This window comes from Pongo pygmaeus, chromosome 6 (assembly GCF_028885625.2).
Source record: "Pongo pygmaeus isolate AG05252 chromosome 6, NHGRI_mPonPyg2-v2.0_pri, whole genome shotgun sequence".
NCBI classification, from domain to species: Eukaryota; Metazoa; Chordata; class Mammalia; order Primates; family Hominidae; genus Pongo; species Pongo pygmaeus.
Genome location: NC_072379.2, coordinates 43285706 through 43300123, shown reverse-complemented (window position 1 = coordinate 43300123; position 14418 = coordinate 43285706). Strand labels below are relative to the sequence as shown.

Sequence of the window (14418 nt, the reverse complement as noted above, 5' to 3'; positions counted from 1 at the left end):
GGTGGGGTAAGCTTCCAGGAGCTGGAGCTGGATCCTTTTTGATCCCCATTCACTTTCTTTATAAAGTCTCCACTTCTGCTCTCATTCCTTTTTTATTTCCAGAGTCGAGCTTTGCAGTTAAACAATTAGTAAACTGTAAAGAGATAATTTACAGTAAACTGTCAAGTGAAATACACCAGTATCCCCAGTGCTAAGTGCTAAATAGATAATGTCTAAACAGCCCATTTGAGTGGTCTTTTTTCCTCTTCTTTTTACTCTCCTAATGTATGTGTGTGTGTGTTTAATTAATTGGATCAATATTTGGCTTAGGACAGTGAGCACACCCTGTACCAGGCTCTGTGCTAAGTGCTGAGGATGGCAGCCCTAGCTCCCAGAGAATTCTGAGTCAGTTTTGCAAGATAGACATTAAACAAATACATACATAAACAGTTCATTAGAATTATTTTTAAAACTGTCAAAAAATACTAACTACAGGGTACTATTCCCAGGCCTCTGTCATGGGGGAAGGGGAAGTACAGGGGACGCCAAGGAGTGGGGGGTGTGGAGGAAGAAGGGCTGAGGGCAGCTCAGGTCAGGCAGCAGGGACAGCACACTGGCATCTCCAAGGAAGGGGGAAATAAGTGCCTCTGGAGACTGTAGGATTCCCAAGTGGCCAGAGTGTCACAGGTCAGGAGGAGTGAGGCAGCAGTGAGGCCGGGGAGGAGGGAGAGCCAGATCCACTTTGCATGTTTGTATAAAGTAAGTCTCAAACTGGTATTTAGAGCTTTAGCCTAAAGGAAGTGTGAAGCCACTAAAACAAGGAAGGACGACATCAGGTTTCCTTTTTCAATAAAGTGTTCTGTCCATTGTGGAGACTGTATTAAGAGCAAAGGTGCAGACCAGGAGGCCGATTAGGCTCCATGGGAGTTGAGTGGGAGAGGGAGGTTTGGACCATGCTGGAGGAGGCAGAAATGGTGAGAAGCAGATGAATTCTAGAACCGTTAAGAGGTAGGAGCAGATGAACTCAGTGCTTGGTTGCACAAAAAGGATGAAGAAAGAGGGCTGGAGAAAGAACGCTGTCCAAGTTCCTGACAGGGAGCTCTAAGTGGCGGAGGAACCATGACTAAGACTGGACTTTTAAGGGAAGCTTGGGCATAGGAATAAAGATCCTGAGTTTTTCTTGCACGATGCTTCGGTGGCTGCGCAAAGCTTCAGTGGATGGGGACTGGGTTTGGACATCAGATGAGTGCTCTGACCTATCACAGAAATTGAAGAGTTGGCAATGTTCACATGGTAACTAAGGCCAGAGGCAGGGACATGGCCCTAGTGTGTTCCCTCTTGCGTCTTTTCCTAGTTGGCCCTTCTCCAAGGGGGAAGGCAGTGCAGGGGAGCCTGCAGATGGGGCAGAGCTGGGGCAGCCTGAGAACCATCCAGAAAGCCAGTGGCTGTGGCAGGGAGTGGGAAGGAGCAAGGGTGCTGCACAGTGTGAGTCACCACTGAGAAGTCCAGTAGCGTCCACCAGGGCGTTGGACACAGAGCAGGATCTCAGTACATAGATGTTGAATTCTCTCCGTCTTCTATTCAGATCTGCTTGGACCAGGGTTGAGAACATAATCTCTGCACCCAGAATGCAAGCTTGCTACTCGTTTCTTACATGAATTCATTTGTCAGCAAAGCTTCAGGTTTCATCGGGGTTTGGGAATGCTGACATCATAGACTGCTTTTTTTTGGAATCAGGACATATTGATTATTTTCATGGTGACTGTAACTCCAAAGGAAGATGAGGTTATAAAATCAGAATAAAGACTCATTAACCAAAACAATACCTGGATTAAGAGGGCCCTGATGGATGATGCCGTCAGCAACTTTCCCATGCCTGGCATCTCTGCTCAAGTCCTGTATGCTAATTTTGGACATGGTGGCTCTAAAGTGCCAATGATGAGACCAATGATGCCAAGTTTATTGTGGTGACAGTCACTCCGCAGGACAACAAGTGGAAGGGGACGGCACTTCTTGAGTCTTTCCCATCTGAGTAAATGCCTGAGGGAGTAAGGGCACTGAAACAGGCAGTGAATTTTCAGCAGTTTAACTGTAGATTCCCCTTCCTTTGTGGTTGAGGGAGCTTCAGGAGTGGATCATATGTGAGGATGCTTTTAGCTGGCCTTCTCAGACGGCTGGGAGAGCAGAACTTCTCTTTCCCCACAAACACCCACACCAAATCCTTGTTTCTTGAAAAAGAAAAAAAATTCTAGGCTCGTAAGTCTCATTCCTTAAATTAAAATTTAAAATCAAATCAAATTACTTATGGTACAGAATAATGTTGCTTGCAACTTTTTATCCACTTTATCAAAATGAGTGTGGTCCTTGTGTGATTTTTCCTTTTGCACGTCGGTTGCCCAGGCCAGGTATCTTGGCAGGGGTGGGGGGAACAATGTTGTTTGTGTGGGTAATGTTGCTGATTTTGTTTGCTTGGGATACACGCTAAGTTAACCTCGTTGGACTTTTCCCCAGGAATTGATGCGCGTACACGTGGTGGGTCATTATGCTGCTGCACCTGTGTAGTGTGAAGGTCAGTGTGCTTTTCTGATTATAAGAAACCATCCATGTCATTCCATTATAAACCCACTCCACTCATAATGGAATGTGCCTCAGCCCAGGGCCATTGCGGTTGCCCAGCCCAGGAATTATCTCAAGTGTGGCTGGACATTTGAGATCCATCACCCTCCCTCCCCACCACCTGCATCCACCCCAGAATTCGACTGTGCTCCATTTTGAGATGATGTTTTTGCATGTCGAGTCCTCCTTGTGTGATGTGAACGTACAGTTGTTGCAAGTGAATTTGTACCTGGAAACACTCTATGATGCTACTTCCAGAATTACAGCTGAGAGCTCCGCTGTCTATGGGTAATTGCTGTACAGTTGATATGGACAGACAGAAATAGGCCTTGAGACAAGAGCAATGGCTTCTCCTCCTGACTCAGAGCCAGGCCATCCTCTGGGAGGCTGATGGCTCATTAGGATGGGCCCTTGCGGCAGGGTGGCTTTCCCTGGAAGTACTTTCCACCAGCTCCCCAAGACTTCCTGCTGAGGCTCCTTCCTCTGTGTCATGGTTTTACTTTTGGTGACAGCCCAGGTTTACAGTCATCACAGCTCACATTTACTGGGCACCATGCATCATGGTTTGTGCCGAATGAGCTCCCCTCATTGTGCCGAATGAGCTCCTCTCTTGAGAGGTAGGTATGATCATTGTCCCCATTTGATGTATGAGGGAACTGGGTCATAGAGGGTTGAGTGGCTGCTCTGAAGTCTCCCAGTAGGTAAATGAGGAGCATTGATTCCAACTGAGGTCTGCCTGTCCGAGCTGGAGTCCATCCACTGGGCCCTGTGCTGCTCGGGTAATACTCAGCCAATCCTGATGTGAGGCTTTTCTCTAAAAAAGAAATAAAAGCCCACATTTGCATAGCACTTTGCAAATTTATTAAGCATATCCACATGCATATTCAGCTAATCCTTGAAATAACCCTGCAAGAAGGAGAGGGACGCCCTGAGATGTTTAGTGTGTGCCTTGGTACGCGTCAGCAGAGGGGAGGATGAGGCCACACTCACATGCAGAGGCAGCTTCTCCTCTGCCACAGGGCCCTGCTGGCTACTCATGCAGAGGGCAGCCTCTTAATTCACAAGTGCTGCCTAATGCACTTAAAGAATGAGCATAGCATGTGTTGGATTCAGGAAGCATTAAATTAATACTTAATCCTGTGCTGCCAAACATCCAGGAACAGTCTCAGCACAGTCACTTAAATTCCCCTTTATCTCCTTGAGTATCCCAGCTTGGTGTGCGCTCAGGAGCCACTTTCTCTGTACCATTTGCACAACTCAGAGCTCAGCAAAGCCTTGATTTCCCCAGTTCACTCAGCTTACTCCACCCTCCAGCCATCCTTTGGGGAAGGCGTAACTTTTGCTAAGAGAAAGTTTCCATAGCATTCAGTCTGTCTGCATTCCCCTTGGACTTCGATGTTTTCTCTTTGGCTTTAAAGATAGAGTGAGAAGTAGTTTTTAAATACCAATCAGTTCTTTCTGAGTGCATTTCACTTTCAGGAAGAATGCCCCCTCTTTCTTCTTTCCAGGACTAGTGTCCTTGGGAAGTTAGGGCTTCTCAGTCCTAGACAATCTCAGCTCATGGCATCTTCAGATACAAGCTTTGCCTTGAAATAAAACTCCTGGAACCAAACAGCAAAGCCAAATACGCACACAGATCATCATAGGGGATTTTATTCAGTGATCCAGGAAACAGAAGGCCAAGTATTCTCCCCTGACATTTATGTGAGTGAGTTCTCACTGGGTAACATGAGAGAGAAGACTGGGACCCCAGCTGATGCTGTCAAGGACTTAGCTTGTGAAACAAAACATGAGCATCAGTACAGCCTCCTGCAATGACACAGGGAACCTGAAAGGACAGGATGCAGCAACCTTATTTCCAGGTTTCCTGGAAGGTAAATGCAAAGCTCCTTACCCTGAACCTTACTCAGTAAAGGGAATCTACGGCCCCATAACTTCTGTGCTTTCATGTAAATCTTCAAAATTAAAAATAATCTCAAAGTTCCCTACACCTTCCCCTAATATTTTATAAGAAGATTCATCATGCTCTGAAATGAGTCTGCAGCACTACTAGCTGGACTTATGAAAATACCTGGAAATAAGCTCTGGAGGCTAAGACAGGAAGATCACTTGACGCCAGGAGTATGAGACCAGCCCGAGCCATAGGGAGATCCCATTTCTATGAAAAATAAAATAAAAAAAAATTAGCTGGGCATGGTGGTGTGTGCCTGTAGTCCCAGCTACTGAAGAGGCTGAATGGGGAGAATTGCTTGAGCCCAGGAGTTCCAGGCTACAGTGAGCTAATATGGCACCACTGCATTCCAGCCTGGGTGACATAGCAAGACCTTGTCTCTAAAAAAGAAAAGAAAAGAAATAAACTAGGGATCATTTAATTGACCACTTAATGTATTTTCAGCTTCTGGAATGATCCTTAGCAGGATGAATGCTCATCTCTGGGAGAGGCTCATACAAGGAAGAATTTTATGCTATAACCACCGGTTCTCAACCAGGGGTACATCGCAAACCACCAAGTCTAGCTCTGCACATGAAGCCTGTGTACTTGCACACTGAAAAGATCTCTAGGTGATTCTGGTATGCACTCCTGGTTGAGAAACACTAGCTAGACCTGACGGGAACTAAGCCTTTCCACGTCTGTGAATAAGAGAATGAGAAAGAAATCTGTGCTGAAGATCTTTATGCTACAAAAACAAGTATCTTATCACCCAAAGATGGCTTTCTGAAGCCTATCAAAGGCCCTCAGTGGAGAAAAAACAAAACATGCATTGCAAATGATCGGCATCTCTGTGTCTGTTAGGTCCCCCAAGAGGGCAAGAGAGAACTAACGTTTGTGACAGAGAAAGGGAGGAAGTAGATTGTGTGGTGGCTGCAGCCTGGCAGAGCCTCTGCCAGCCCAGTGGACTCTCAGGAGCGAAAACTGCCTGTTCAGAGACCCATTGTTGGGTGGGAATGGCTAGGCCCTTGCACTCTCACCTAGCTTAGTGTTAGACCAAGGCACCCTAAAAAGAGCCTGAGTACCCCTCCATACATAGGTGGAGTGGAAGGAGTTGGTGGCTGGAAGCTGTCAGCTGACAGCATCCTGACAACTGGGCAATGAATCTGTTCTTAAAAGAGAAGCACAGCTCCATGTCTGCTATACTCTCCAAAGACTAGAAAATCATTTCCTCTGGGCTGTTCAGAGTTTAGCTCTGTTTTGACTACAATGCCAAGGTGTGATCCTTTGGTGGAATTCACTGCCTTAAGGTAGAGGAATGAAGGGAGGGCAATGGAAGAAATATGCAGGAAAACTTGGTTCATTTGATTTCCTTCTGTTTAGGGCATGTGCTGGATGGCAGGACATGGAAGAATAGGGCACTAAAATTTGAGGGGTCATAACAACTTCTCATGTCAAAAGTGAAGCCCAGACCAGGCACAGTGGCTCACACCTGTAATCCAGCACTTTGGGAGGCAGATAGCAGGAGGATAGCTTGAGACCAGTCTATATAAGCCTGGGCAACATAGTGAGACCCCATCTCTAATAAAAATAAAGTTTTAGCCAGGCATGGCAGTGCACCTGTAGTCGCAGCTACTCTGGTGGTTGAGGCAGAATTGCTTGAGCCCAGGAGTTAGAGGCTGCAGTGGGCTATAATCGTGCCATTGCACTCCAGCCTAGGCAACAGAGCAAGATGCTATGGAAGGAAAGAGAGAGAGAGAGGGGGGGGGGGGGACGGAAGGGGAGAGGGAGGGAGGGAGGGAGGGAAGAAGGAAGGAAGGAAGGAAGTAGGGAGGGAGGGAGGAAGGGAAAGAGAGAAAAAAAGAAAGAAAAAGGAAGGAGGAAAGGAAAGAAAAGAGAGAGAGAGAGGAAAGAAGGAAGAAGGAAGGAAAGAAAGAGAAAGAAGAAAGCAAGCAAGAAGGGAGGAAGAGAGAGAGGAAGGAAGGAAGGGAGGGAGGGAGGGAAAACAATGGAGAGAGGGCGGGAAGAGAAAGATAAAGGAGAGGAGGAGAGGCGAGGAGAGGAGAGAAAGAAGAAGAAAGAGAGAGGAGCCCAGAGAGGTGGTGTGTTATCAGAGATCACCCAGAGATCGTGGGGCTGAGGTGGAGCCCCAGAGCTCCCAACAGCACACCCCTCTCCTGACACAGAATGGGCATTGTTACATCAATCTCCTTCACCCCAAACTCTACACAATAAAGAAAATCTGTGCCTCCAGAACTTTTATGTTCTTGCTTAAATCTTCCAAACTGAAAACGATCCTGAGGTTCCCTACACCATACCCCGCCCCACCACATCCTTCATCTAGACACATCCTGGGTCTAGAACGTATCAGCAGACAGAGGTGTAGAACCACAGCCAGTTTCCCTAAACTTCCACTAATCTCTGGCTTGCTTTTGGTTATAATGTTGTGCAGATATAAATTGACAAAGTCATGAGAAGCCTCTCTTCTAACTCTGCAATTTGTCATCCTGACACCAACAGAAAATCAGGACATCATTAATTCTCTACACTTATTGATTTGGAACCTCCATTGTAAGGCTGGCTGCTTTTCTCTCCCTCCTCCTCCTCCTCCTCCTCCTTTTCCTCCTCCTTCTCCTGTCCCTCTTCCCCCTTCTCCCCGTTCTCCTCCTGTTTCCCCTCCCCCTCCTCATAGTTTTCAGGGTCGGAGTCCTAAGCCACTCTATTGCAATAGCTACCAAAAAGAAAGGGGCTGAATCTGTGTGCATGTGAGGCCACGACCTCTAGACCCCACTGACTTAGGGGCTGCCCTGCCACTCCTCTAGCTCTTCTCCAGTCACTGCCTGAACTCGGCTTTCCTGGACCTTAGGGGATAAATAGTGTGGTCCAGCACTGCCCTGGGTGAGCTGAGTCATGCCCTTGGCAGGGTCGAGGAGCTTCCGTGAGGAGACCAATCGCCTAGCGTGAGTCTTCTTCCGGGACTGCTCGCCCTCTGCCCTCTAGGTGCCGGGCGCCGCCCGTCCCCACCTCCATCAGAACTCGGGTCATCTGCGGAGCCTTGGCTGCGGCCCAGTACCTGGGTGTGACTCCGCCACTAACATTTTCCCAGCAGGAAGCAGCAAGAAGCTCAGCACAGAAATAAAACTGTCCTGGTGAGTCGCTCACAGCCTGTCCCAGTAACTGTTCCGGAGCGTCAGCCTGACGCAGCACCCCTGGAGGACCACGCCGTGCGGGCTGCGAGCCTCGCCCTTAACCATGCCCAGCAGGACCAGAGCCGCCAGCACAAATCAAGGTCCTGGCCATTGAACAACTTCTGAGCCTGCACTTTAAGAAGGCGCTCTTGTTTTGAATACGTAATCTGTCCTGTTCTTTCAAAGTAAGTGCTTTTATCAAGGGCCTGGACTGTCTTTTAAACATATTTTTTTCTCACTTGTACATTAAAGGGAAATGTATTTCTGTCTAGAAAAGGAGACCGGGAGAGGAATGAGACTGTGCGGTATTCAGGCTTGGTTTAAACTAGGGCATGCACACTGCATAGCTATTTTCTTCAGGCAGCATGTGGCCAAAAAACATGCGTGTGTAGCTGACTGTTTTGAGCTTTGTTTATTTTAAGTACTGTATACTGAGGGATTTTGTTCAAGCAAAGGAGTACCAGCTTTATATGCAGCCACAGATGCCTCTCTTGCTTGGTAGTGCTAGATTTAGAGCTCAAAATTTTCCTTTTCAGCAAGAACTAGAAGTTCCCTAGTAGTATTTTTTCCCCTCATGCCTGTTTGCACTGTGCAGAATTCTTAGAGAACACGGCTTTGCAAATGTTCTGCGGCAGCCTCAGGATAGCACGGTATGTCAGCAGATATGGGTCCCAGGCCTGTTTGCTTAGCTATGCTTTCTTAATGCAGGTTCTTGCTTTACACGATTTCAAACAATAACTCAGTATTTTCATGATCACAGCTGAATATACGCCACGGATGGATGTGTATTTTTCTTCCTCTCTTGCAGATTTTTTTTAACCAAAACACACACACACGTGCGTGCACACACACATACACACACACACACACACACAGAGAAATACAAAATAAAAGTGGATTTGGTAGCATTGTATTTGTCTTAAAATTTCTGGATAGGGATTATGCTGGGTCACTCTGGTCCACAGCAGCCTCATGAACTATTCTGAATTCGATGACAGACCCTGAAATGAGGGGGTCCGTGACACCAGCTCAGCCTGGCTTAGATGTTGTAGATGGGAGCATGGACCAGTCATTCCTTTTCAACTGGGCCACTATTTATTGAGCGCCTAGTGTGTACCAGATATAGTCAAAAAATGAGAGGTACAGCTGTTAGCAAACAGGTCTCTGGCCTCCTGGAGGTTTTATTCTATCTGTGAGGAGGGGTGTCAGAAAATGAAGAACCCACACAAGTGTAGAACACAATGTAAAGCCCTAGGAAGTGCTAAGAAGAGAGGACAGGGGAAGGAAGGTGGAGAAGAGAGCACCAGGAACATCCTGTGTGTACCTGCCCTGCCTTGTACCTCTGCCTCTGGGTACAATCTAAAAACCCATGCTGTCTCTCTGAACTTGCGTAAAAAAATAGCCCAGAGGTCACCAACTCGTGCTCCCTTGCAAGTTTATTTTATTTGGCTGCCAGTGTTTTTTGTTTTTTTAGGTTTGATTTTATTAATGACTTTTTAAATAAAAACAGGCAATTTTATGTAAAAATTCAGAATCTTAGCTTCTCTTGAAAAAGATCAAAAGCTCCTACAGTCCTGGGCCCACCCTCTGCTTGGCCACAGAGCTGAGTGAGGAGGGCCCTGTTAGGCCAGAGGGCATATGACCTTCAGATCCTCACAGCTCCTACTTAGCTCACCTCCTCTGAAGGCAGCTGTGTTTTAGCCTATTTTGTTGCTGGCCCTACAATCATTCATTACTTCTCCCAGGGCAGTAATGCTTCCGGTGTCAGGGACCCCACCCCCCTTACTGGATGGGCCCTGTGGGTGCTTCCTCCTCTGGCTTTTCTCCCAGTCATTTTATTGAGGTTTGCCTCTCCTTGAGGGCTGCAAGGGGCAGTGAAGGTGCCAAGCTATCAGAGTCCCAGGCCAAGTCACAGAAGCTGTCTGTCGAAGAACAAGCCCTGTCCTTCTGCAATTCCAGATTCCTTTTGCCTAGCCTAGTGGGACAGGGGACTGAATGTGGATGCACACAATCTAGTTTCTTTCTTTTTTTCTTTTATTTTTTTGAGATGGAGTCTCACTCTATCACCCAGACTGGAGTGCGATAGCGCGGCCTCGGCTCACTGCAACTTCCGCCTCCCAGGTTCAAGCAATTCTCCAGCCTCAGCCTCCTGAGTAGCTGGGATTACCAGTGCCTGCCAACACGCCCAGCTAATTTTTGTATTTTTAATAGAGATGGGGTTTCACCATGTTGGCCAGGCTGGTCTCGAACTCCTGACCTCAGGTGATCCGCCCACCTTGGCCTCCCAAAGTGCTGAGATTACAGGTGTGAGCCACCATGCCTGGCCACAAAATCTAGTTTCTTTGTACTTATTATACTCACAGGTCTAAATGGCTAAGATGCTTTTGGAGTTACGGGTTCATTACACTCCTGCCTGATTAAAACCCAGCCGATGCTCTGGTTATTTCCTCTTTTCTCCCTTATACAATTCCCCGCACAGAGTCCTTCTCAGACTCTTTCTTCCCCAAATGGAATTAGCCGAAGCGCATGTTATTTTGCTCCAGTTACTGTTTACTTTATTTATTTCCATGTGGCTGTTCAGAGTAGAATGCTATTACCTGACAGGTAGGCATAGAAACTCAGCAATCGCAAGAGGTGGTGTCATTCATCCAAGCTGGACCCAATGCTCTGGGGGGGTACATTCCACGGGGTCCTTGGCTTGACTTGTAAGAATCTCAGCATCCAGCAGTATCCTCCTCCTGTCTCCACTGATTCAACCAATGTTGGTCTAGAATTCGCTCCCTTAACATACAGAATATTTCCAAATGTGCATCACTATCAGAACCATACACCTGCGAGCCCTCTACTCAACATACAAGTGTTTCACTTACACTCATCACCCTTCCTTACTCCACGATAGATAATAGGTTTTTCTCTGGGCAATACCTTCCCCTGCTATGTGGGTCTTTCAGTAGCTCACCTCTGAGTGTCCTCCCCAGCTTTCTGCCCCCAGTCAGTATCCGTGTCAGTGAGGAGTTGTCTGATGCTCACTCCCAGGGCTTGTGGTTCTTCTGCTGAGAGTGGATCTCTTCATAGCTGTCTTAGGGCCGTGTGTACTTATACACAAGAACCGGCAACTTTAGCATCACCTGGGAGCTCAGAAAAGTAAACTCCAGAGCCCACTCCAGAAATGCTGAATTAATATCTGCACTTTAATAAGATTTCCAGGTAATTCAGGCAGACATTTAAGTTGGGAACACACTGGCTTATGCCATGGCCCAAGCCATGCAGAGGCTTTCACAGCTACCTCTGGGCACATTGATCCCAGCCTGTCATTAAAAACTCCCTTCACCAATGTACAGATGTCATTTGATCATTGGTTATGAGTTCCCACAGTCATACCCATGCATTTTGTAACCTTCATCATGGATAGTTAGACTCTCCATCTATAGGTAAATATCACTAGCAGTTGGCCAGACTATAAAAGATCCTTGGGAGCTAAGTCATTTATTATTAAACACCTAAATGGTTACTGGGGAAAAGTAGTCTTGCAGTGTAGTTTAACAGTAGGTGTAGAATGTGGAAAAACTAATTAAAGTCAATAAAAGACAGTTGTTGTTAAATAGACTGTTAACCGCCAATCGAACAAGACAAAAGTGGTTAAGAGCTGACACGGGAGTCCAGTGGCCAACCTTGGTTAGAGTTCAACTTTGCTTCCAGCTGCATAACCTTGGGGAAGTTATTTAGCCCAGTCATTTGCAAGTCTGTCTGCTCAGTAAAATCATCTGTGGAGCTTGGACATGGATTTTCAGCTGCTTGGGATTTACCTGGTTCAGTAGCTGGTCAAGGCTCAAACATCTGCACTTTAAAAAAAAAAAAAAAATCCTGGTCATTTTGATGCACAGCCCGTTTCGGGAACCACTGGCAACCTCTTGGAGCCTCTCATTCCCCCTTTCTTGAATGAGGACAGTAACAGAGAAGCCTCTTGAGTTTTTGAGAGAATTGAACGGTAGCATGAAGGGAAGGAAGGGTCCTGCCACATGCCTACACGTAGTTGTTGCTCACTATGATGATGACGGTGATGACCATGGTGATGGTGATGGCGAGGATGCAGGCTCCATTTACACACCCACTGAATAAACTCAAATCTAGCCTCCTTTATTTCTCAAATACAAGCCTTGCTTTATGTACACATCTGTTTAGAAGCCCACAAACATAGATTGTCAGAATAAACCCTATTATTTTATTATGGCTGCTGGTAGCTCTGTTCTAAGCTTGATTCCACCTTTTAATAACTCTGACTTAGTTTTGTTCAGTGCCTTCAGTTTTCCAAGGGCTTTAAATACATCATCAACTTTGACATTCCCTCCAATGTTAAGAGATGTGCATTGGGAGGCCAAGGAGTGGGGTAGATCACCTGAGGTCAGGAGTTCGAGACCAGCCTGGCCAATATGGTGAAACCCTGTCTCTACTAAAAATACGAAAAAATTAGCCAGGCATTGTGGCAGGTGCCTGTAATCCCAGCTACTGGAGAAGCTGAGGCAGAAGAATCGCTTGAACCTGGAAAGCGGAGGTTGCAGTGAGCCGAGATCATGCCATTGCACTCCAGCCTGGACAACAAGAGTGAAATTACGTCTCAAAAAAAAAAAAAAAAAAGAGATATGCAGAGATATCACATGAATACATTCATTTTATAACTGAGGAAACAGGCTTAGAGAAGTGAGGGGCTTGCTTAAAGGTGCCCACTGTACAATCTGGAGTGAGGTTTAGATCTCTGGACTCTGAGTCTGTGCTGACTGTTGGTCTTTCTATCTAAAGCTCATATTAAGGGAAATTTTCCAGGCAAATCTCTTTGATTGACTGGTAATGAATATCCCCAGATTAGATGAACAATTGCCTAGGAAGCGTCTTTGTTTCCTGAGTCAGGCTCCAATTTAGTCTTATCTTCAGGTCTTTTCAAATCCCAGGAGACCAAACACAGAAGATCTTTTTTTTTTTCCAGTGGAGAATGACCACTGAGAGCAAAATAATGAAGCCCCACTTAAGTGAAAATAACACAGGTAATTGTTAGAGAGAAGAAATATGGCATGGCCCAGTAACTCTATATTGTAGCACTTGTATTTGCAATTTTTCATGAATTCGTTCAGGTAATTAATTTTATGAAATAATGCCAGGTGGCATGGTTCCACTTTCCCAGCCCTGCTGGAAATGTCTGACTTACTAGACAAGCACTTTTACTGGAAAGTTATGTCAAGGAGTTCAGGAGAATGTACTGGAAAACACACAAATCAAACATTACGTCAATATACAATCTACTGACACCATACTAGCAGGAACCTCAACAAAAGCCCCCTTGCCTCCCCCACCATTGTTTCTCCTCAGCAGAGAGTTCAGCCTTCCAGCTTTCTTGGATATGATGTACGAAAGTGTGTGAGGAGCCAGGAATTTCCTCAGCTGCCCCTCAGTTTAATTACCATCTCTCTTCGCTTCCAGCACTGGTCCTAATGCCCAGAGAGATGGCTACTCTCTACTTTTGAAAACCACAGAACCAACTGTAACTGTATCTATCTAAACTTGTCTTTGCTAGAGTCATTTATACACCCTAACCTTCTTTTATGTCACTAGAAGAAGGGATGTTGAATCACCCCCACTAGGGGCTGCCATCTTGGTTTGCTCACCTCATCACGTTTTCTATTGTTGACTAAGGATAGCTTTGTCATTCCTTGCTGGGCTGTGCAATAGCTACTTTACACCCAGTCCAATGATCCATATTACAAGTTTAGAAGAGGAAACACAATGCCCTAGTCAATGAAGACAATTAGAGGTTAGAACACAAACTCTATGTTATTTAAGAATTAGGGCATCTAAAAGCTTGACAAGTGTGCCCAATGTGATCCAAGGAGCTAACCCAACTATGCTAATACCTCATCTGGAATTCTACTTCCAAGCAAAAGAGTTTGAAATAAAAATAGCTGGAGAGAGTCAAGTACTGTTCCAGGTACTACATTACCTTATTTTGATAACTTCAGTCACCATTGCATAAAATAAGATTTATTCAGGCCGGGCATGGTGGCTCATGCCTGTAATCCCAGCACTTTCAGAGGCCGAGGTGGGTGGATCACCTAAGGTCAGGAGTTCGAGACCAGCCTGGCCAACATGGTGAAACCCCCTCTCTACCAAAAATACAAAAATTAGCTGGATATGGTTGCGCGCCTGTAATCCCAGCTACTTGGGAAGCTGAGGCAGGAGAATCACTTGAACCCAGGAGGTGGAGGTTGCAGTGAGCCAAGATCGCACCACTGCACTCCAGCCTGGGTGACAAGAGCGAAACTCTGTCTAAAAAAAAAAAAATATGTATTTTTCAACAGATTTATTCATAAATATTTGTGACATGGCTCTTCTGGGCCGTGCACTGTGCCGGGTGCAGGAGATGACATAATGAGCCAAGCCAGCCCCAGCTTATTAACAGGCTTCCAGTTTAGTGAAGGAGAAAAGCCATTCCACTCACAGGAAATGTGGATATTCTGAAGGGAAAGAACACAGCTCTATGAGCATGCATGAGGGAGGAGGGAGGACTTTATTTGGACTGAAGTTAAGGAACTAAAATGTGAGTTGTAGTTAATTAGGTGAGAAGGAAGGATTTCTTTTCCTTATTATAAAAAGTGATGTCATCTGCTTCCAAGAAAATCTGACCTAATTATTTAATATGAAGAGGTATGAAAAATA

The 14418-nt window shown here is 46.0% G+C and overlaps 1 protein-coding gene across 3 annotated transcripts in view; it reads left to right on the top strand.

Moving 5' to 3' along the window:
- The window catches only part of HECW1 (HECT, C2 and WW domain containing E3 ubiquitin protein ligase 1), a 460467-nt gene that overhangs the window by 129283 nt on the left and 316766 nt on the right, over positions 1-14418 (top strand). The window contains exon 2 of one of the 3 annotated variants that reach the window (XM_054495637.2): positions 2491-2548. The exons of the other annotated variants lie outside the window; for them this stretch is intronic. Within the exon in view, the coding sequence (XP_054351612.1) occupies positions 2522-2548 (27 nt within the window). The 5' untranslated portion in view covers positions 2491-2521. The remainder of the gene's footprint in view (positions 1-2490; positions 2549-14418) is intronic. 3 annotated transcript variants of the gene reach the window in all.